Source organism: Fistularia commersonii, chromosome 11 (assembly GCF_037954325.1).
Source record: "Fistularia commersonii isolate RoL2024-O1a breed Wild chromosome 11, RoL_Fcom_v1.0, whole genome shotgun sequence".
Lineage (NCBI taxonomy): Eukaryota > Metazoa > Chordata > Actinopteri > Syngnathiformes > Fistulariidae > Fistularia > Fistularia commersonii.
In genome coordinates, this window is record NC_141294.1 from 4,080,246 (window position 1) to 4,103,190 (window position 22,945).

At 38.7% G+C, this 22,945-nt stretch overlaps 2 protein-coding genes across 4 annotated transcripts; both read left to right on the forward strand.

Annotated features, from left to right (window-relative positions):
- The first annotated feature begins 71 nt into the window (after positions 1 to 71).
- On the forward strand, positions 72 to 3,787 carry psma2a (proteasome 20S subunit alpha 2a). The gene is made up of 8 exons (XM_086154578.1): positions 72 to 154; positions 680 to 756; positions 1,339 to 1,471; positions 1,680 to 1,802; positions 1,896 to 1,977; positions 2,100 to 2,173; positions 2,511 to 2,568; positions 3,003 to 3,787. The coding sequence occupies exons 1-8, from the start codon at positions 114 to 116 to the stop codon at positions 3,117 to 3,119; spliced, it is 705 nt and encodes a 234-aa protein (XP_086010704.1). The 5' UTR covers positions 72 to 113; the 3' UTR covers positions 3,120 to 3,787.
- A 381-nt stretch (positions 3,788 to 4,168) lies between these two features.
- atad2 (ATPase family AAA domain containing 2) lies at positions 4,169 to 22,609 on the forward strand. 3 transcript variants are annotated; one of them, XM_086154579.1, is made up of 30 exons: positions 4,169 to 4,524; positions 5,910 to 6,061; positions 6,689 to 6,729; positions 6,866 to 7,028; positions 8,814 to 8,898; positions 9,015 to 9,096; positions 9,871 to 10,041; positions 10,539 to 10,659; positions 12,002 to 12,016; positions 13,462 to 13,563; positions 13,822 to 13,930; positions 15,216 to 15,331; positions 15,508 to 15,682; positions 15,891 to 15,979; positions 16,066 to 16,225; positions 16,441 to 16,531; positions 16,767 to 16,944; positions 17,049 to 17,185; positions 17,344 to 17,455; positions 17,779 to 17,965; positions 18,367 to 18,552; positions 18,638 to 18,773; positions 19,218 to 19,414; positions 19,659 to 19,818; positions 19,915 to 20,037; positions 20,422 to 20,592; positions 20,677 to 21,366; positions 21,514 to 21,644; positions 21,768 to 21,896; positions 22,048 to 22,609. In XM_086154579.1, the coding sequence occupies exons 1-30, from the start codon at positions 4,327 to 4,329 to the stop codon at positions 22,078 to 22,080; spliced, it is 4,440 nt and encodes a 1,479-aa protein (XP_086010705.1). In that variant the 5' UTR covers positions 4,169 to 4,326; the 3' UTR covers positions 22,081 to 22,609. The 3 variants fall into 3 exon arrangements, with proteins under 3 accessions (XP_086010705.1, XP_086010706.1, XP_086010707.1); XM_086154580.1 differs by having other exon boundaries at positions 9,874 to 10,041; XM_086154581.1 differs by lacking the exon at positions 12,002 to 12,016.
- The last annotated feature ends 336 nt before the right edge of the window (positions 22,610 to 22,945 follow it).

Sequence of the window (22,945 nt, forward strand, 5' to 3'; positions counted from 1 at the left end):
AGATTACAGAGGAGCTACATGTTTTGTATTTGTTGACAGTCTTTCTGGGTGGCAGTATAGCGTTGCACTTTTACAATCCACCAATCAGCACACAGTAGTAGAAGAAGAAAAAGATGGCGGAACGAGGCTACAGTTTTTCCCTCACCACATTTAGGTAAACTTTATTCGAAATGCCTTCGAATTACGACGAATGAGTTGGAGTTTAAGAAAATATTGTTTGGCATTGAATAGTGGCTAAACCAAAGTTATGTATGGTTTCCTACTTCACTATAGAACGAATGTTTTGGAAGGACTGTTGTCGATGCACTGTCATTGCCGGATAGCAACAGTGCAATGAATCAGCTAACGTTAGCCTTCGTGCTAATATGTCTTTTAATGATAAGTCAGCTGCTTTTGTACTGCTGTAACTTGTGTTAAGACTTGCAAAGCAATTTCGTTGTTGAACGTATTCTTATTATACCATAAATGTGCAGTTTGACATTCGGAATTGTCATTGACACGATTTTAGCTAACGTTAGCTCAGACGAACCAGTTGCTTAGCTTTTGCTTTCAGTTTCATCTAGTTTAATTTTCGTCACAGTAATAATTTGACCATCACAATTAAGAATAAAATTTTGACTGTCAATTACCGCTACGCCATTCATCATTATAATATATCGGTCTGTGCAACTGTCAACAGCCCATCGGGTAAATTGGTCCAGATTGAGTATGCGCTGGCAGCTGTAGCAGCAGGAGCTCCTTCGGTGGGCATAAAAGGTACGAAGTCTTCGCATTTCAGGGCATATGTAGGTAACTAGCTGTTGATTATGAACGCTTGTCTATGATTTACACTTTTCATGATTATTATTGATTATCGTTTTTAGCGTTTAGTAAAAGCATATTTAAGCTCATCAGTGGTTTTTTTCAAGTGCTATAATATGATTCTGATTGAACATGAAAACCTTCATTGTTATCTTGTTTGAATCTCCAAAAAGCAATACAATTGCGATATTTTGTCCCTCTTTGTAATTATTTTAAATTGTAAAGCAATGTGGAAAAGAGGAATCAAAGTGTATTGCCTGTACTTTTAGCATGTTTGGATTGGATTTAGTAGTTCTTAAGTACTTTGGACATCACATATTATAAGTACCTGAAGGACTTTAAATAGTTAAACCTCTTACCTGTCCCTAGCTATACATTTCAGTGTTTTTCACAGTTGTAAAGGGTGCACTAATATTCCAGATGAATTAAAATTGAACTCTGTTGATTTATTTAAGCAGCACAGGAGTCACATCCATCAGCATTTGTATCTCAAAGATGCTCTGAGAAACTAATTGTGATAAAACACTGACTTTTCAGCTTCCAATGGGGTTGTCCTGGCAACAGAGAAGAAGCAGAAGTCCATTCTGTATGATGAGCAAAGTGTCCATAAAGTGGAGCCTATCACTAAGCACATAGGCATGGTGTACAGCGGCATGGGACCTGACTATAGGTGGGGATTATTAGCATTTAGATACAAACAGTAGTAGTTAGCAGTTGGCCTTTTTGTATGAAATTTCAGTCGCATTTATAGTATTTCCTCAACAAACATTAAAGTGATGATTAATTTCAAATGTTTATCAGTAATACCTTATAAGTTCTACACAGAATGTGTTTGTTCCAGACTTTACAATCTGGTTGATGATTTTTTTTTTTTTCAGGGTCTTGGTCCGAAGAGCCAGAAAGCTGGCTCAACAATACTTTCTGGTTTATCAAGAGCCAATTCCCACAGGCCAGCTTGTCCAGCGAGTGGCCTCTGTCATGCAGGAGTACACGCAATCTGGGTTGGTATAAAAAAAATAAATCAGCGTCAATCACTTTGATGGTGTGAGTGGTATATTGTCATCAGTCATGTGATATTTTTTTTCCTGTTTCAGTGGAGTGCGTCCATTTGGTGTGTCTTTGCTGATAGCTGGATGGGATGAAGACCACCCGTACTTGTTCCAGTCAGATCCATCTGTATGTTCTATTCTCATTTTCTCTATGTAAAAAAAAATAATGATCTTCATTCAACATGTGTATCCGAATACGAACCATAAAAATGTGTAAAACCAACTTTTATTTTTGTCTCTGATTGGCAGGGTGCATATTTTGCTTGGAAAGCCACAGCCATGGGAAAGAACTATGTTAATGGAAAAACATTCCTTGAAAAAAGGTAAATAACTATTTAAAGCCTTTTCAATGTTAAGCACCATGTGTCGATCTGTAAGCTGAGCTTACGGTGTGTCGTACATTAATTTTCCAAATTTTAATATCAACATCAACCATAGCAATTTGTCCATGAATTTATAAATATTTTGATTAACATAAGTAAGACCTTTATTGTTACATTCAATTATAAGTCGAGCACAACATCAGTGAAATTTGACCACTGCATTTAACTCATCATGGATAAATGTGGAGCAGAAGGCAGTTGTGGAGCAGCGCCAGGGGAGCAGTTAGGGTGGGGGAGCAGTTCATATTTGTTGAGACTTTGGTTTTTTTTTCGGCAGGTATAATAATGACCTGGAATTGGAAGATGCCATCCACACTGCCATCTTGACATTAAAGGTAAACTAATTGAATACTTAACAGATATGAGTCTGTCCCAAATTTCCACAATACATTTGATTCATATTAGCACTGTCATACTAGCAGTGCATTAAAATTGATAGCGACTGCCCTACGAGCAGTACTACCTTAGAAAGGAATGGAAATGGGTATGCTTAAGTTTTTCATTATTTTGTATTTTTATTCTTTGTAAGTTTTGATGTAAGAGTTGTCACCCACATTAGAGAGAGGGTGTGTTTTGTTCCTTGCTCTTATATTTCTGTTGCTGAATGAGCAGAAACTCTGCTGGGTCATCATTCAGTTTCTTCATAGTTGTGCTAGGTAACCAAAATATGCTGCGCATGGTTGTGTTCTCTCCCTGCTGCTACCTCTGATCCCTGTTGTACAGTGTTTCTCACTTACAATCATTTACACTCAACAATCTTTGGTTTCAGGAAAGTTTTGAGGGTCAGATGACAGAGGAGAACATTGAGGTGGGAATCTGCAATGAAGCCGGCTTCAAAAGACTCACCCCAGCTGAGGTGAAAGACTACCTGGCTGCCATTGCCTGAACAGGCCCTATCCAGAGATGGAGCCCTTCAGCCTAGGTCCAAGACAGACTTTCTAGCGCAGTAGCCCATGGTTTTATACAAAAAAGTAATTCATATACAGTTGTGCTATGGTTAAATTCCAATAAAACTCAGAATATTTTCCACAATGTATCCCTCATTATTCAATAAAATTAAGATGCTATGACATTTAATGAAAGCTACAGCCCTTGTGTCATTTTGTGGCTTCCACGGACGTACTTAATATGCTCTCATTAGTGATTAGCATAATAACCTAATTGGCATTTTCTGTCTAAATAACACTCTGCTCCATGAACTTTGGTTGGCTACTGCACATAAGAAAAGAATTGTGGGACCTACTGAGTGAACTCTCAAGCCTCTCTCTTAATCCCGAACCTGAAGATAACACAAAACCTTGTCTCACAATAGTGTTATTGTGTTTTAGTACCCGTGATCTCTTCAAGGCTGTGTCTGGACAAACCTGAAAAGTGCATCAACATTAGGAGTCACAGGGGAAGGTCTAGTGGGAAACTTGAGAATTTACTTGAATAGGATGCCTGGACAGCAGTTTTACACTATGTACGTTTTTTCTGACTTGGAATAGTTCTTGAATTTGTATTTTTCTCTCCTGGTAACAGTCACGTATCCGAATAAAGGATGTTTGAGTTTAAGATGTGTCTGACCTTTTATATGAACGCGGTTTCATTGTTACGTCATCTTAACGTTTACAGTGACACAGCGCTGCCATTGGTAGTCCCGTGTTCTACTTAAATGCGCGCGTGAACATGAGCTGGAACACCTTTTCAAAAATGCGTGTATCCCTCCGCCTGTTTTTTTAGATATTAACAAACCTCGATCTCACCGATAAAGTGTGTCTACAATAAACATAATAACAACTAGGAGAATATTGGGTCTACCGCGAATAACAAAAGTATGTGTCGCTTGATGGATTTGACAACGTTCATGGTGTTTGATGGCGGGACTATTTTTCTGCGCGGCAGGCCATACAACGTTATCCTAGGACCTCCGATGACGTTTGTGGCGCCAGAAATCAAGGGTTGAGAGGAAGTCGTGTTTGTCAGTTGGTGGATGTCTACGTTCAGCTTTCTTATAGTCGTGGGACATAAATAATCGACCTAACATATGCTTATCGAAGATTAGCAGTGGATTGTCCTCCGTGAATGCATCTATAACATCGTTGGGAGCCAACATGGTGATACTACGCAGCAGCGGTGGTGTTGGAGCTGAGCGTATAGCATCAACTCCGAAGAGGAGGTCGATGGAGTTGGACTCCAGCTCCGAGTTTCTGTCCCTTCTTCCCGCGTCGCAGAGAAAGTCCGCCCGGCTGACCCGGTCCTCCCGCTGCATGGAACACAGCTTCAGCAGCCTCGAGAACAGCAGACTGAATGTGAGCGCGTTTCACACATACAACTCGTCTAATAACACAGTTAGCATATGTTGTTCGTATACATTCTAGAAACGCAAGCTTAAGTTGCTGTTATTTTGCTAGCCTGCATAGCTAACTAAACGGGCTGCCTGGTCACTTTGTCACAGTGACAGATTAGCCATCACCCATAATGTCCCTCAGCAAAGAACCCCCAGTCTTTTTTCATTTGAAGTAGTTTTGCTGTATCATGTAGGTTTCAACTGTTAGTTCAACATTTTTTTTCGAGGCCAAATAATGAAAATGTTTGATACTACATTATATTGTAATTAATGATCAAACTAATCGTATGACTTCCAACTGGTTGTTAGTACCCTCGTCAAGTCAGTTTCATAAATGCGACATGAGTTGTGGAGTTGCTTCAACAATTACATTTTTAGATTCGATTAGGTTATTTACGTATGTAGTTATTTATTTTTTATTTATTTCTAGGATGGATTCATAGCTTTAACGAAACTAAAGTTGCTTATACTCCCCTTACTGTGATTTGAATCTAAGGGATGCTGGCTCGAATCCACAGTCCTCAATCAGTGCAGTTATGCACTTATCTGAAGTTCATAGCTAACTTGAGCATGAGTGCAGTCTCATAATCTATAATTCCGATTGTGTTAATTTTATATGTAATCGGTTAGGAGAAACACGTCTGTCTTTGCAGGCTGGTGGACTGTTTTGTAAATCACATCACAATGCAGTTTCCATAGGATGAAATCTAAACAGTTTGTTGTTTAGGCCATGTACTCACGTATTCCCCTTGAAAAAATATATTCAACAGAGTGAATGTGTTAATAGCTTATTTGTTTCTGTAACATTTTCTCTGACTCTCAGGATCTGACCTTATTCAAATCATTAATGGAGAGACACACAGTAGGACCATTTATTTAACTGAGTGTTGGGACAGTGGTTAGCAGCAGCCTCCGTAGGATTGATAATGTTTTAGTGACCCAAGAAAAGCCAAGATAAAAAGGAATCAGACTCTGCTTTCTGTCACGAGATCGACTGCTTTGCTAAAGATTAATTATATGGTATTCCAACACATAAACAAAGGCATTTTTGGTTAATTGAAATAATCCATGCATCCTGACATGTAGGAACATGTAAGTTTTTGCTACTTGAAAAATACAGTGTCAGCTTACTGAAAATGATATTAACAACTATTTATATATTCACTTATTGAGGGGAATCTCATTGTTGTAATTTACTTTGAGTTTTCCATCATTCACAGACCTGGATGTTAAGCTTAGAATTCCCCTGGTAAACTTGAGTTCAAAGTTCTATTGAGCAGGTATAAATTAACACCTAATGAAATTGTTATTGATTTCTATGATAAACTCATGATGTGTTTATGCTAGGGACATGGTGGGATGAAGCAGGATGGAAACAGTTCTCTTCACACTTCAAGGACCAGGGGCCAAAGACTCAAGTCAGAGACCTCCTTCGATGACATGGAACCCAAGTCCAGCACCCCTGTGAGTGAAGAAAAGGCAAGGGGTTGCTGTACCAGGTAATACAAAGAGTTACAATACTAATATTTAATTCTTATCAGCAGACACCCAAGTGCTTTTATTTTTTTTAAAGTCTATACCATTTGATAATCAATGAGCACAGGAAAAATAATGGCCCTCTCATTTGTAACTTTCTCATGTTTGTCATACATACAAATAAATTATTATTCATTCTGGTGTAAAGAATATTAGAGTCAAATCATTTACAACAATCACAAATGAATCTGTATAAATCACTGTTCTCTGTGCCCATTGACTCTTGGCTCAAATAGAGGAAAACTACCAGGGGTGTTAATGTAGTCATTAAAAACCCGACACTTATGGCATTAGCGCTTCAAAACTACCATTGTCCCAACAGTCATTGATTTAATTACTGAATTTTTTTGTAAGGGACAGTTTTGTCATTTTCATTCAACATGCTTATTCAATTTTGACATAATTTTATATTCTGATTGCTGTCTGCTGATGTCGCACTGCATAAAATTAACTATGGTATTTAAAGTTCTGCTGAAATACTAAAAATGTTTAGAATGAAACACCTCTGATTCCTTTTAAATCAATAATTACAGTCTGAATTTCTGTTGTTTGAGTAATTATGGGGTGACGCTATTCTTTATTTTCTTCAGAAAATCCTCCAGGCTACAGAGGGAAGGAAAAGCATCCAATGGTGAGTAGGAGCCAACTACCTTATGTTAAACCGTTTTCTTTTCTTTTCAATGACATAGCTCACGATGCAACTCTGTCAGACTAGTATTTTAAGATTTTTCATAAACTGCTGAAAGAAATGTTTTTTATTGTTCAAGATGTGCCAGTTGAAGTTGAGGAATCCTCCACTGCCAAAAGATGCCGTTTTAACCTCCAGAGCCGGGAAGAGGAGGATCGTTCTGTTCGCCGTAGTTCCCGACTCACCAGATACAAACTTAATTCCCGAAATCAGTCAGTGCTTTATGACCGTCTGATCACCAAGTGAGTTCAGCTATTAGCCTCGTTGGTTTTGTCATCTTTAAACAGTTTAATTAAAACAAGCTGTTCCACAAATTCTGTGTAATGTTTATTCACACAGCACTGTGCAGGGTAATATATAATAGCCTGTATTAACATCTGTCCTTTTGTCACTCCTATTTTTATCTAAAATTATCCTGCACTTCTTTTGGTCACTACTGGGCAGAAACATGGATTTTCAGTGTTTTTCTGAAAGGGACTGGTAATTACATTCACAGTTGTAGCATTAAGGTCATACTCCCTTACTTAATTTTTAACACTTGTGCTCTCCACCACAACTGTCAAGTGTCTTCTTCTCCTCTTTTTGCAGATCTAATCAATGTAACCGAAACCGTAGCAATATACCAGTTTCATATCTTAATTTCTTAACTGTTCTCCTCATGTCACCTTTTCAATCTCATAAGTAGCCATTTCTCACTCTAGGTTTCTCCAGAAACCTGCTTGTACTGACACTGATGGGAACTCCCTTCCATGCAGCCCCCAAAGTTACAGTCTCATGCTCCTACAGAGCTGCACATTCATAATTTCTTTTTTGACTTTCTCCAACCACGCCTCAAAGTCACATGTTATTAAGGTTCCAATCTTCCTTTTCTCTTGCATTTATGTAAACTTCTCTGATTTTTCCTCTTGTAAGTTAATTTAATGGCCCTCTTTCTCCACACCTCCTTCAAAAATCTTCCCGCTCAGTTTCAAAATGTTTTTTAATCATCTTGTCCCTTTCCTCCTTTTCTTCTCTCACACCTACCCGTCTTTCCTGTACTCTGCATTTCCCACTAACAGCCCACCTGTCATCGCCCTAAATTGACTGCATGCTGTCACCACCCATCTCCTTTGCTGGCATGCTGCCTTGGGCTGCGTAGTTCAGTGACAGCAATTTAAATGCATATTTACTTCAGTTTTCATTGTAATAAAGCTCTGTTTTGGGTTTAGCATTAGTTGAATAGCAGCTAATTTATATGCAAGGGTCAAAGTTGATGTAAAAATGTGCAATTTTGTGTTTTACATACTTTAATGCAGAGATTTATTTTACTTTATGACATTTAATTTGGCAGCAAGTTATTTTTCTTACTTTTGGTCAATTATTTCCCCAAACCATGAGCTACCAGGGTGTAGAAAAATCTGCAAAAATGGTGTCTGTATTGAATTTTTTTTATTACCAATAATGAATACATATCCCATCCAACAAGCTTACAAATTTTCCAATGAAGAATGTAGATCCTTAGAAATGAACCGTGGTGATAGCTGACACCCTAAACAGAGCATGAATGTCTCATTTCCCAACTGCTACATGACGTCAGTAAATATTCCCACACAGTATGGCTTATGATGCTCAATTCGACTACCTAGAAGTCGTGGTTTCCTTAAATTCTGAAGGATGTCAAGATCAGCCATGAGACTGATGAATGAGCAAAAAAAAATGTAGCTTGTAATGATTTGATGTCATTAAGGGCCCTCATAAGCCCCCTCAGCCCCCTTTCCCGTTGTGATGTCAGAAAGGAATATCTAACAACAAAGTCCCACAGTGAGTGACTGTGTACAGCATACAGCATATCTCATGCGCTGTCGTCAAAAACAATTCTTCCCGATCTATTAAAGCTTAACAGGAAGATCTACCACATCTTGGTTGCTCTCTGCTCCAAACCTATTCTCCTCCTTTGCAGGTTTCTGATTTTTTGGGGGCAGGTTCAGCAATAAAAAGTAGTGTTGATAACTCAAATTGTTTAAATTCTTCCTGTGCTTGCATCTTAGCACTGCTGAGGCTGTTCTCCAAAAGATGGATGATATGCAGAAGATGAGACGTAGACTGGGCAGAGACAGAGACCCTGAAGAACAGGTAATTAACATTTTAAAAATGTTACCCTTCTGGCTCAATAAATTTGATATTTACCATTTTATTATAGCATTCTGAGTTTTCATGTGAGTTAATTAGAATTTATTATGTATGATTAGCTGGGGATGTATACCAGGGGAAGAATGAGAAGATCTCTAAGGAACAAAGTGGAGAATAAAGACACAGAGGAGGAAAACCAAGGTGAGATGGATTATGGTAAAACAATGTAAAGAACACTGTTAAGGGTCGAAAAAAAGTAAGTTAATAGTTAACACAATGTATATTGTTTTAGATGTATGAATATGCGCTTGCACTGTGTGGCTGCAGCAGTTACTGATAAAATCTTGGCTAAATATCACCTCATGTGTACTCAACGAAAGAGCTACTATTAGTTTTTGCCCTCAGTTTGATATATCACAAGCCAAGAGGACTCACTTTTATAAACAATGCAGTTTTAGGTGGAATCAGAAACTCTTAGGCACATTGAAGTCATTAAAAAATGTTTATTGATTCACTTCAGCATTCAATATTTACGATAAAACAATTGTTTCTTTCTATGGCTCATTGGTATTTTTAAAATATATTTCTCTTTCCCCCCCTCCATTCAAATAATGCATGTTGTGCATGTACCAATCAATGGCTCTACACAGTACTGATAAACCAAAACAACTATGGAATCAACTTGATTTATGTAGCCTTTAGCTACACAGAACAATGATGTGCTAAATTAAATACCTTTCTGCAACCATGTTGGTCTAATACAGTTAATAGACATTATTTATGAGCCCTTCATCTCTTTATCTGTTGTTATTAGGTAAAACAAATAATTTCTGGCCGAATAATCCTAATTCCGGTGTGCAAATTACTGTGTCCATACTGTGGACCTCACTGTGAATACACTTGTCCATGAAGATTTTGACAACATTAACATTTAACTGCTTTATATATGAATCTACTTTTTATTTGAATGAACAGCAGAAGATGAGGATGATCATGATGAAGAAGAGGAGGATGGTGAGGAGGAGGAAGATGAAGATGAAGATGAAGATGACGACGACGACGATGATGTCGAAGAAGGGGAAAACCAGAGGCGTTATGACTTCAGACAGAGAAAGACTGTGGTTCGCTACCAGGCAGCACAGAATGGTACTGCTACTGTTCATTCAGAATTTCCTAAAGCTGTGAAAGCTATCTATAATTTTTCCGATCGCTTCATCTATTTTTTTACCAAGTCCATATTGTAATCTTAACATTCCAAAAAGTGAATTTTGATTTTTAGATTCATGTGCAGTTTTGAAGGTGAGTAATCACGTCAGTCATGTCAGAATTTCAGAATACCAGCTTGCCTTTCCCGTGGACTCTTCATGACTTCAAAAACAGCCCATTCCCCTTCCAGCAACTCTCCAGTCTCTATAGTGTGCTGTCAAAAACCAGCACTTTTAATTAACACTGATTCAGAAAATTTGACCCTCAGAGTGACATTGCAGTGATTTCATAGACGCTTGCCAAAGCTTTCTTTCTTGGCAGTAGACCCTTGCCAATCTTTAAACAAAACAACTTAATGATCCTGAAAAACTATGAGCATTATCTTAACAATTTTCCTGAAATTGTTGGTTTGACAAAGTTCATTCATGTTTTGACAGAACCTAGAGAGCCCAGGAAGCGCTGCATGTACTTCAAGGGCCACTCATCTCCTACTAGAGAGAGATTCAGGTTCACCTCCACAGCCCCAAGGAGCCCTTACAACAGGAGGAGGACTAGCCGGTTAGTAATGACTTATCATAAGCTCAGCTTGAAAACAGATTCTGATTTGTCCCAGTTTCCATAGCAGGCACATGCAAACAATCATTCTTAAATGTGTATTTACAAAGCAAATGTTCAATCTTTACTGTTACCCTTATGCATTCAACTAATAATCTCCAAATGGACATTTTTTGTTTTGCCAAAGCTCAGTTTATCAAAACTTCTGGTGAAAGAAAGAACCTTTTAGACTAATACCTTCTACCTAATTTTCTAATTGCTCGAGTACAGGACTCCGGCCATTCAATTATAGGCAGCGCAAGTACATTACAACAAGACATGTCTGGTAGTTCTCAGTCATCCATATCATGGTGAATTCTTGTCAAAATCTTCTTGTTGTGGTTTGTTGTGGTCATGGTGGCTTGTTATGTAAAATACATTCACATAACAAGCCACCGTGACCTAGACCCACCAAAAACCCTTGCAGTTATGTTCGGAAACCCTCACAGGTCATCAGAATTGAAGAAGCCTCTCAGATGAGGGGTGAAACGTCTTTAAGTGAGGAAATTCAAGTCCACTTGACACGACAAGAAGATTTCGACAAGAATCACAACTAGACATGACTGTTTTAAATGTAATCATTATTATTTGTGGATTCAGATGCATTTAGAAATTGATTGCACTTTCTAGTTGCTCTCATTTTTTTCTTTGTGTATCTTATCCTGACTCTTACTGTCTTGGCAGTCAGACAGTCATTACCGAGGGGTAATCAATGGTCCTGAAACAGTTGATGTTTCAATTTGGTTACTAGAGGGCAGAAGCTGCTATTTTAGTTTCATGCAGTCATGAAATTCATACCTCAGAATGAAGGGGGTGCAATTGGGACTTAAAGATTAAGCATGAGCCAACATTTTTAACATTCTGTAGATAAAAAGGTCTGCATTGAAAGCCTCCCAGTATAGTATACTCAAAAGCATAGTAAAAGAATTAAAAGTAAAACAGAGCCAACTTAAACAAACATTGAGGTTTTCGATGGATCAGTTTTTGTTAAAATTGCTATTGGTATTTTTGATAATAATTAAAATTGTGTACTTTGTTAGTTGTAATCATGACTTTTTCCTGGATTTAAAATCTAAACATACTGGTTGCAGATGGATATGAAAGCATCAATTACACAATTAAGAAAAAAAAACACGATTCAATGCATCAATAGCACTAAAATACTTTTTTCCACCAAAGTTGATTCTTTGCCCACTCACTGTTCATAATACTCTTCAGTATTATTAAGCATTTGTTCCAAGTTAAATTCCCTCCCAAACTTCCTTTTTTCCTCTTTTTTTTCAAATATTCTTCTTTCCACATTCAGGAATAGTTCTGACAGGTAAGATTATCCTTTTTTTTCTACGTTTGAGTGAATTACTTTAATTTGCACCTTTTAACAATGGTTTTGGTTGGTGGAATATTTTAATAGTATTATATGTGAAGGTTTTAGGCTGCCTTTTCACAACAGGTATTGATACACAGCTCTTATTTGTTGCCAGTATCCATTTATCATTGGGCATTGTTTTACTGCTGTACATCTACTTTCCATATTTGACATGGAAGTAAACAGAACCAGTAACATTTTCAGTGGATACAGTTCTGCTTATGCTTTCAGAAATGTCAGGTCACTTCAGTGTGTCCACATGCAGGAGCCCTTAATCTCTATTGCACATTCACCATTTTCCTCTGCAGCAAGCATGGACAGTCTTGAGAAGTTGCGACTGTTTACAAAATTGTGGCGTAATAGTTTTTTTTTCAGTGATTTCTAGCCCACAACAGGAAATAAAGTAGACCAATTGCAGATTTAGTATCTAGTAATCAAGAATTATCTTTGTTACTTTTCTAAAATATTTGTAGAATTTATGGATATTATTAAATTGATGAATGTTTTCTGGACAGCCGAATTTGAAAATGGAAAAAAGTAAGTAAAAATCGCTGTGATTCCTAAAAAGGACAACAAATTCTTAAATCCTGTTGTGAATTTGTCATTCTAACGCCATTATTTGAAATTTAGAGGTGGTGCACAGAGGCACAGTAATGAGAAAATCTGTTATTGTTCCCCAGTTATGAATATATGTGTAGTTGACCTATGAATTCATTAATGTTCAGTTATTATCTTGATTTATGTCCATACAACTAGAGCCATAAATGGATCTATTTAATTCCACGTGTTTATCTTAACTTACATTTTTGTGACACGTATCCAAACAGAAGAACATAGGTGAAAACAAGCATAGCTGAATCATTCGAGGCATGGATTGTAAATGTAGTCTATTGGTGGTTACAAAAGGGTGATTAGTTAGTTGTATGAAAGAGTCAACTGGTCCAGGGTGTACCTGTAGAAGGGTATGCCTTTTAAATCCTTGAACAGCATATGTGACCAAGTGACTAACTTAGGTCTTCCAGAGATCCATTTTTTTCAGTGGACAGTTGCTATTTTCCAGTGTTAAAAGTGACGGATTCCTGTAATGAGAAGACTCCCTGGAAATGATTTATCTATTATTGTATATTTTAAGCACTCTGTTTGCCTTGTTTGGTTAGTGTATCAGTCATTTATGTGTCAATGTTTACATGTATTATAACTACTACAGTCACAGTATGAATCATGGATAAGTTCAAGGTGGATATCTCTCTTTATTTTTCAGAAATTGGTTCTTACGGTATTTTTTGCTGTCAGTGAATTATATTTTCAGTTGATTTGGAGAGTAATATCTTATTTTATTAATAGCTTGTGGTCACCATAGAGATTGCATTCAAGCTTGTGCTTTTTCATAATTTTAACAGGAGGAGACATGCCATCCACAGCAGCGACTCCACATCCTCCTCTTCAGATGATGAGACGTTCCAGAGAAGGAGAAGTAAGAACAGGAGCAGGTCAGTCAACAGGTGAGAGGAGCAGCAGCCATTGTGCTGCAAACATCTCTATGAAACAAAATGGTAATTAGATTTTACTTTCCACAACCCATGTAGTATAAACTATAACACTCAGGTAGGTGAATACAGGCAGAACGGAGAGCTGCCGATGTATTATGTATCATGACTATAGAAAAGAAAAAAAAAAACACCTACAATGGTTTATATGATTTTTAGCAAGAAAAAAGCCATAAAATCAGTCCCATTAATTATGCTTTTGATATTGTGCAGATGTCTACCTATGAACCTTGTAAAGGATGATCTCCTGGGGGTCCAAAAGGACAGACTGAAAATTGGTGCTAGCCTTGCTGATGTGGACCCCATGCACATTGACAAGACGGTAAGGAAGCTGTCCTTTTATAGATTGTAATCTTAGGCCTCTCCGAGAAATAAATAAAAATGCAGATTTTTCATGTCTTTGTGGTGTTTGATCTTAATCAGCCTTACACCAAGCCACAAAACACAGATTCTTTACATTTTTATTCATCTGGGCAGCATGGTGGCACAGTGGTAAGGGCTTCTTCCTCATCGGGAGAACCAGGAGAGTTCCTGGTTCGAGGCCTTTCTGTGTGGAGTTTGCACGTTCTAGTGCAAAACAAACATGCAGCAAGGTTATTGGAGACCCTAAATTGCCCAGGCCTGTGAATGAGAGAGTGAGTGGTTTTATGTGTTTAAATGTGCCCCTGTGATCAAATGTTAAAGGGTTCACAGAGTACCCTACCTCTTACCCAATGGCATCTGATATAGGCTCTAGTATTACCCTGACTGGGGGATTAGCAGTATAGATAATGAATGAGTTAATTAGTATTTATTTATTTTACGCAAATCCTTTTCTGGCTTAAGGTATTACATACTCAATCTGAAGTCAGTCAGTTGTTGTTCTATTCAGAACTGAAGAAGCCTCTTGGATGAGGGGTAAAATGTCCTCAAGTGAAGAAATTCATGTCTAGTTGCCACATGAAATTTCCCCTCTGGGATGATTAGAGGAATATTCTATCCTTGTATGTACACTGCTCAAAAAAATAAAGGGAACACTTAAAAAACACATCCTAGATCTAAATGAATGAAATATTCTTATGAAATACTTTGCTCTTTACACAGTTGAATGTGCTGACAACAAAATCACACAAAAATGATCCATGGAAATCAAATGTATCAACCCATGGAGGTCTGGATTAGGAATCACACTCAAAATTAAAGTGTAAAAACACACTCCAGGCTGATCCAACTTTGATGTAATGTCCTTAAAACAAGTCAAAATGAATCTGTGTTGCTTCCTGAGTGGACACTATGATTTCACAGAAGTGTGACTTGGAGTTACATTGTGTTGTTCAAGTGTTCCTTTTATTTTTTTGAGCAGTATATTTTTGTGAATGTAAGTGCCATGGCACAGCATGTGTTTGAATGGACCTGCTTGATTAATTGTATGTTTACATGATTGTTAAAATACCTATACTGAGCTGATCAGGCACACATTTCATGCCACTAAATATGACATACTTCTGATACTTAGAATGGTAATTGCTGTCAAAGAAAAATTTACCTTAGCATGTGATTTTTTTTAATTACAGTAATTAGTTATAGTGGTGAGACAAAAATCTGATTTAACACCACCTGTTATCCAGGTCCGCTTTGACAGCATTGGAGGTTTGAGTAGACACATCTCAGCACTAAAGGAGATGGTGGTCTTCCCTCTTCTCTACCCAGAAGTCTTTGAGAGGTTCAAGATCCAGCCTCCCAGGTAAACGGTGTTAGATGATTGGTAATTCTAAAAAGGTTAATATCATATTGCATGATAACGTTTGTTAATTAACATACCTGCTGTATTAATTAATTTTAAGATTGCCTTGCAATTTTGCTGGATTGCAATTAAACAATGGTGACATTTTTAAGTTGGTTTTTCATTTTGATTTTTAGGGGCTGTCTATTTTATGGGCCTCCAGGAACAGGGAAAACCCTTGTAGCCAGAGCTCTGGCCAACGAATGCAGTCAGGGGGAAAGAAAAGTCTCCTTCTTTATGAGAAAAGGGGCTGATTGCCTCAGTAAGTGGGTGGGAGAATCTGAGAGACAGCTGCGCCTTTTGTTTGACCAGGTAAAACAAGCTATTAACAAACTGTACACTGTTGAGAGTATTTAGTTGTTGTCACATTTCAAATTTGTTTCTATTTTTAACCAGACAAATCAGAACGAATATTAGCAGACACCCCCAAGTGAACACACTGCCCTGACAGGTGCAACTGATCTGAAGTCATGTTTTCTTTTGTTTGTTTGTTATTGTTTTTTGTTTTAATGTTTTGCAGGCATATCAGATGCGTCCATCCATCATCTTTTTCGATGAAATTGATGGTTTGGCTCCGGTCAGATCAAGCAGGCAAGATCAAATCCACAGGTGAGCGTGACTCCGATCGCCTTGCATTTCACCAGGTGGACCAGTCATATGCTCAGACAACTTACGCAGTCTCTCGCTCCCTGTAGTTCCATTGTGTCGACGCTCTTGGCTCTTATGGATGGACTAGACAGTAGAGGAGAGGTTGTTGTGATAGGTGCCACAAACAGACTGGACTCTATTGACCCTGCACTCAGAAGGCCCGGACGCTTTGACAGAGAGTTCCTCTTTGGGCTGCCGGACAGAGAGGTGAAATATAACTGTATATAAAGAGGTCTTTGTCATTGTCAATAAGATAGTGGACAGTTTAATACTGTAACATATTACAGCCCCTTAGGGTTAAAATTACAGTTTCCAATATCTGTATCCTTAAGATTAATCTGATATACCGGTTAATGGATGACATTTTAAACCATCAGAACATTGAACTTTTTGGTGGAAATGTGATATACCTTTCATGGCAGGCGAGAAAGGACATTTTGAAGATCCACACAAGACAGTGGACTCCCGTGCCCTCCGATGGCTTTCTAGAGGAGCTGGCAGATAAATGTGTTGGTATGTTTAAATACATGGATGCACAAATGTTGAATTCCAGCACCTCGGAAAAATACACATTATCTTCCAACTGAGCTTCCTTGTAGGAATAATATTAACTGAACAACTTGGGATACAAATAAATTTAGAACATTTCAATTTCTGCTGGAAAAATCTGTCAAAATTTGGCCAATCAAAAGTGTCTTTGTAAAATTATCTCTAACAATGGCCCAACAATACTCTGTCATGTCGGTAGGCTACTGTGGTGCAGACATCAAGGCGGTGTGCTCAGAGGCAGCACTGTGTGCACTACGACGCTGCTACCCACAGATTTACTCCTCATCACAAAAACTCTTGCTTGATGTGAATTCTATCATCATCACAAACAAGGACTTCATGGCTGCCATGTCTAAGATGGTGCCAGCCGCTCAGAGGTATGACCACTTTGGTTTGGACCAAAAAGTAAAACTGAAAAAGTTAAGTAAAGCGCATGTTCTTGCTTATCGCTGTTCAGTAAATCCCCGTTTTTGATTCTTAGAGCCGTCGTGTCACCTGCCAAGGCTTTGATACCTGTCATTGGTCCTCTGCTGGGTGCAACCCTGCAGGAAATCCTCCACACGGTTAGCAGAGTGTTCCCTCATGCTGAGCAGGGCTTCAAGAGGAGGAGAGAGCATGGTACAGTCTTGCCTTTTTAGTTCTCTCAATTTGAATTTGTTCACATGTCATTAAACTTTACACTTTGAGTTCCCTACATATTGAATTAGAGATAAGAAGTTGAGGCTGCTATTCTGGTTCATTAAAACAGCAGGTATAAAGCTGCGGTGTATTTACAGATCAGCCCTGCAATGGGTTTGAGGATGACCTGATGTTGAGTGATGATGACTGTTCTGGGAGACCGAACTCACAACATACAACTGCTTCTAATGGACTTCTCAACCTTAATAGGTTGGTTATGAATTATAAGGTCATCACTTTAGATTGTTATGTTAATTCTGTTATATCTTGTCCTATTTGAGAACTTTATTTATACTGTTTTTTTTTTTGTTGAACTGTCCTATTCATCTTGTTTTCTCAATTTTAAAATTGTGTGAACCATTTTTCAAAAGATCAGTCTTGAGTGCAAGACCTTCATCTTGCACTCAATTAGATTTTAACTCCATGAGACATGGGGTGTCTTTAAAATTGTTTGCTGTTGATTTTATGGTGATCATTTAGGCAGTTTAATATGACAACCTTCTCTTAGAATGAGTTTTCTCTTCTTTGTGTAGGAGTGTATTGAGCCAGCCAACATCCTACCGACCCAGATTGCTTTTAGAGGGCCGACCAGGCTCCGGTCAGAGCACACATCTGGCTCCTGCTGTCCTTCATGCTCTAGAGAAATTCACAGTATACACGCTGGATATGGCAGTGCTGTTTGGAGCCAGTGCGACTGCACCAGAAGAGACCTGTGCCCAGGTAAAGGAGATACCACAAACAAGCAATCAGAAGTGCAGTCTGTTGCACAGTAATTTATTGGATGGATTTTTGGAGGAAGCAATATACTCTACACTTACATTTAACTAACCCAACCCACAGACCAAAACCAACCAGGGTATTCACAAAACTAAAACTCATTCCTTTCGCTCGGTTTCTTCCAGCCATGTCAAATTCATCGTGTTCATTTCAGTAAACCTAAATGGTCAAATGGCTGCAGCAGACTGTAGTTCATGGGCCCTACCTCCTTTTCTAATGGATGCTGCGGATGAAAATGCACTAATCAATTAACCTGTGAAATCTAACATCATGTTTTTTTTTCCCCAGCCTTTGGCAATATTTGTGCATTGTATACTAATAATTTGATGTAACTTGCATTGTAGATTTTTGTTGAAGCTAAACGGACATCTCCCAGTATTCTTTACATCCCTAACATTGGACAGTGGTGGGAAACAGTGGGTCCTGCTTTAAGAGCAACCTTCCTCAGCCTACTAAGCTCCATCCCTGCCTTTGCTCCAATATTGCTGCTGGCTACCTGCAGCCTGCAACATACAAATCTCAGTGTAGAGGTAGGGGAATTCTTATAGTAATGTTTTCAGTGGAGGGCTAGACTCTTAACCATTCTTAAGAATATCTTACTTGTCTTTGTTGCAGGTTCAAGAGTTGTTTCGGATTGAATATGGGGAGGTTTTCCATGTCCCTGTCCCAACTAGCAGAGAAAGAAGAAACTTCTTTGAGGATCTGATTATCAATCAGGCTGCCAAAGCCCCGGCCTCTAAAAAGAAAGCAGGTTTGTGTTTAAGTTAGAAAAAAAAAATTCACCTCTCAGACGGAAGTGGCCTCTTATGCCAATTGAACCAACGGTAGAGAAGTATTGTACTTTCTACTAAACATTGTTCTTTAGATAAGAAAAATAAAATTCAACTGGTAAAATAATTCTTTAGAAATCTTTATTTTATGAAGGCAATGAATTTGAATGAATTTTATGGCTCATTGGTTAAACTTCATTTCACTGTAGGGTGGAGGATTTGACCTGATTTTGATCCTGGCGATTCTGGCAAAAATATTGATTTTTTTTTATTTTTTATTGACTATATATATATATACTCGCCTGATTCAAAACCAGATTAAAATTGAAATCAACATTCATGCAATAGTGTTATCATTGTACGGACAATAATTGTTGAATAAATATATCAGCTGTGACTACAGCCTTTCATTTTTCTTTCACCAGTGCCTCAAGCATTGGAAGTACTCCCTGTTGCCCCACCACCACCCCCACGTAAGCTGACAGAAGAGGAGGCGCAGCAATTGGAGGAGCAGGAAGAAGACACTCTCCGAGAGCTCCGCCTCTTCCTGCGCGATGTCACCAACCGCCTCTCCCAAGATAAGCGCTTCAGGGCTTTCACAAAGCCTGTGGACCTAGAGGAGGTAGCGTTTATGCATTGTCTTGATATCGACCGATTTCTCACTTGCAGCTTACCGCTGGACATATTGTGATTATTGTCCACCACTAGGGGATGCCAAAATTTTAAAAAGATAAGTTGAACTCTAACATGTAATGATTATTTAGTAATACATGCAGTTGATGTTGGTCCTGTTCCAATCCATAAGTCAACCGAATACCTTCCCCCAAAAAGTTTGAACTTCAATGTTGTTCCTTCACATTTTGTAGGTTCCGGATTATGCTGAGGTGATAAAGCAGCCCATGGACTTGTCAACAGTTCTGACTAAGATTGATCTCCATCGGTATGGGACAGTCAAAGAGTTTCTTCTTGATGTGGATCTCATCTGGCAAAATGCCCTTGAATACAACCCAGACAGGGACCCTTCAGGTGCATAAAGTGGACAGAACATACTTACCATGTTCACTTGGAAAGCCCTCATTCTTACATTTACTAATGAGACAATATGGGATGTATTTCTTCCAGACCGCCAGATTCGGCACAGAGCGTGTGCATTAAAAGATACTGTACATGCAATCATTAAAACAGAGCTGGATGAAAATTTCGAGAAGATTTGTGAGGAGATCCAAGAGTCACGGAGTCGCAGAGGTAACATTTTTTTGTGTGGCTATGTCATAGTAAGTTGTTAATGAAGCTATGATTCGCGGGGGCTCTGCAAGAATAACATATTGATCATTTATTTGTAATTCCCGCATTCCTGTTAGCCCAGTTGTAAATTATCTGCCGGAAGGCGAACTGAAGATAGTCTTAGCTGTTGAAGGACAGATATGACTCAATGACATATGCCAGCAGTCAGCTTGTCATAAAAATATCTTGCACACTTGACTTTAATAATGTTTTGATTTTAGTCAGATATACTGGACTACTTAGTCAAATATGTTAATCAGATGCAGAGTGAATTTAGTTCGTAGCAATGGATAACGAAAAAGTACTTTATGAAGCATTGCGTTGTCTTTTTTTGTATGACTACAGACTTTTCCAGTGCACAATGTGCTCCGACCTTCTACCATGTTCTTCCCAAGTCTAAACCTCATGTCGAGGCCAAGGTCACTGACATGAATCCGCAAAGAGAGCTGACCATACCCACCACAGCATCTACACTCAATAAAAACACCTCCTTTGTTACCCCACCCAGAAACATAGGTAAAAAGAGCTGTGGATTAAAAGTGATAATTTAAGCTGCAGAAATCAAGCTCAAATATATTGATATCCTTCCGCTCTTTACAGCTCAAAAGAAGAGACGTCGAAGGAGCCGCTGGTCCTCTGGTAAATATGCAAAGAAGAAGTCTTCGTGTAATGTATCAAGAGATGATGCACAGTTAGGCTCTGACGAAGAGGAGGAAGATTTAGATGATGAAGAGGAGACAGCAAAAGAAGCAGCAACACAAAGAGTGGAGGGAAATCCAGGAGAGAGGGAAGATGTGATGGTGGTTGATATCGAATCAGGGCCTGTTACATCTCCGAAAGACCGTCTTGGGACCACTTTGGAAGAGGGAAGTCTGAAGGAAAGAAGACAGGAGATGAGTCCAACTGGTGAAAACAAAGGTACAATATGCAAAACCAAAAAAGCAGAAAATGACAGCCAGGAGGAAAACAAAGCCAAAAAGGTGGACCTGGATGTGGACGTGTCAGAAAACAAGGGGCAAAACAAGGGGGATGCGAGGAGGGAAATTACTGCAATGCTTGCAAACCACTCTGAGACAGGTGACCACAATCAGAGACCGTTCAGCACAGAGGAAAATGAAAAAGCTTGCAGCAGAACTGGGATTGACAAATATCAAACAGTAACACGGGAGAACAATGGGAGCAGGGAAGCAGCAGTACAACACAAGAGTCATGCTCAAACAGTTGTGGCGACTGAAAGCACATCAAGAGCCGAGAGCGAATCTATCACAGGAGAGGAGGACAGTGCCACAGGTTTGACTTTTTTTTTTTTACCCCCCCCTTCCAGCATCATCTTACATTTGTGTGGCTCTGCATGTAATGACTGCTTGTCAATTGACAAGTTGTTGGAGATAGTGATGTCAAATTTCAGCTTGTTTTGTGGCGACTTCTGTGTCTCAGAGCGAAGTGGTAGGTGTTTAACAAGGTCTCAAACGAACACCGTGCAGCAGCAGCAGATGGTTGATGGAGACAAAGCTCTCCAGATCCTGGATCAGGAGACATGTCTGGTGGTGGACAAGAGCAAACTCAAGGTGGGTCACTGTGTGTCTCAAATGCGGCGCAGAAGACTCAATTGTTCCCCATGTGTGCTTTTTTTCAATGCAGATGTATGCTTTATTCAAGGTTTTACTGCTTTCATTATACCTGTCCTCTAGGAGCTGTTGGACAGAGTTGTTCAGAAGACTGAGGGCTATGAGGTCTACAAGTTGGAGAAACTCTATGCTTTGCTCTGTCAGACCATCTATAGACATAGACTTGACTACAACAAAACTGCTCTCACTCAGGTTTGTGTTTCACCCAATACAGTGATTTTATCAAAAAGTATTTTTCTATCACATGTGTTTTGTTCTTGTCAATATATTGTCAAAGAATAATTGCATGTGGATAGTGCCATGATACTAAAGCACTTTGTTTCTCCTTTTTTCCTTTGCTTAGGAGTTGGGAAATGAAATTGAAGACTTCTGTTGACTTTTCTACAAGAAAAATGTTATTTTTGAATGAATATGTACCTTAACGCCTACAATTCTCAGCTATGTAAATACACAAACTTTGGTTCTATTTTCATAGAGATCAAGATGCACATTAATTTGTGCATGAACGCAAATTTTGTATGACGTTATTTAAGTAAATGTTTTTCGTATATATACAGTGCCCTATGCTATTTTCAGATAACTAAAAATCATGAGGGGAAAAATGCAACTAGTAAAAGTGAGTCACCCTTTGTCATGCATTTTAACAAGTTGTCCTCAGTACTGTACCGCAGGAGGTGTTACATTGATCTGGCGCTCCTGTTCTTCAACGCATTGTAATACATGTTGAGATGTATTTAAGAGTATCTGTATGTCAAGAGCATTTGGTTGTAAATGAAAAATGCCTTGACCTTACCGACAAAAGTCAAAGTAGGAGCATTAAACACTGCAATGTCCTTTTCCTTTCACACCCGAGCAACAAACGCTGCCTTTCCCGTGATTGCTATTAAAAACATACAAACAATAAATCGGTCGTGTGTAAATGTCACTTCTTTACCAGCGCTGTCGTCTTTCTTTTTTTGTGTGATTGTATATTTCACACAGGCATGGTGTGCTAAACGGGAGGAGGGAGGCGGGGGGGAGCTTAGAGTGAATTTAGTTTAAAAACAAAGCCGGAATAGTTGATCCCGAGCGGCAGGATCCCACGGATTCAAAGCGAAGCGTTGTCCTCAAACGTCTCCTCATAACTGGCCCGGCGGGTCATGTAAGGACATGTTTGCAAAACGCCCGCTCGGCGAACACCACTTTACGGCATATCGGTAGTATTTTTAATGCCACACATACAAAAATAAAAACAAAATCTC

Bases quoted from the DNA above. Each gene is read 5' to 3' on its own strand.
- psma2a (XM_086154578.1), top strand. From the start codon at position 114: ATGGCGGAACGAGGCTACAGTTTTTCCCTCACCACATTTAG. The intron at 1,472-1,679 runs GTGGGGATTATT...TTTTTTTTTCAG, and splicing joins GGCATGGGACCTGACTATAG to GGTCTTGGTCCGAAGAGCCA. The intron at 2,569-3,002 runs GTAAACTAATTG...CTTTGGTTTCAG, and splicing joins CTGCCATCTTGACATTAAAG to GAAAGTTTTGAGGGTCAGAT.
- atad2 (XM_086154579.1), top strand. From the start codon at position 4,327: ATGGTGATACTACGCAGCAGCGGTGGTGTTGGAGCTGAGCGTATAGCA. The intron at 16,226-16,440 runs GTGAAATATAAC...CTTTCATGGCAG, and splicing joins TTGGGCTGCCGGACAGAGAG to GCGAGAAAGGACATTTTGAA. The intron at 18,553-18,637 runs GTAGGGGAATTC...TCTTTGTTGCAG, and splicing joins ATACAAATCTCAGTGTAGAG to GTTCAAGAGTTGTTTCGGAT.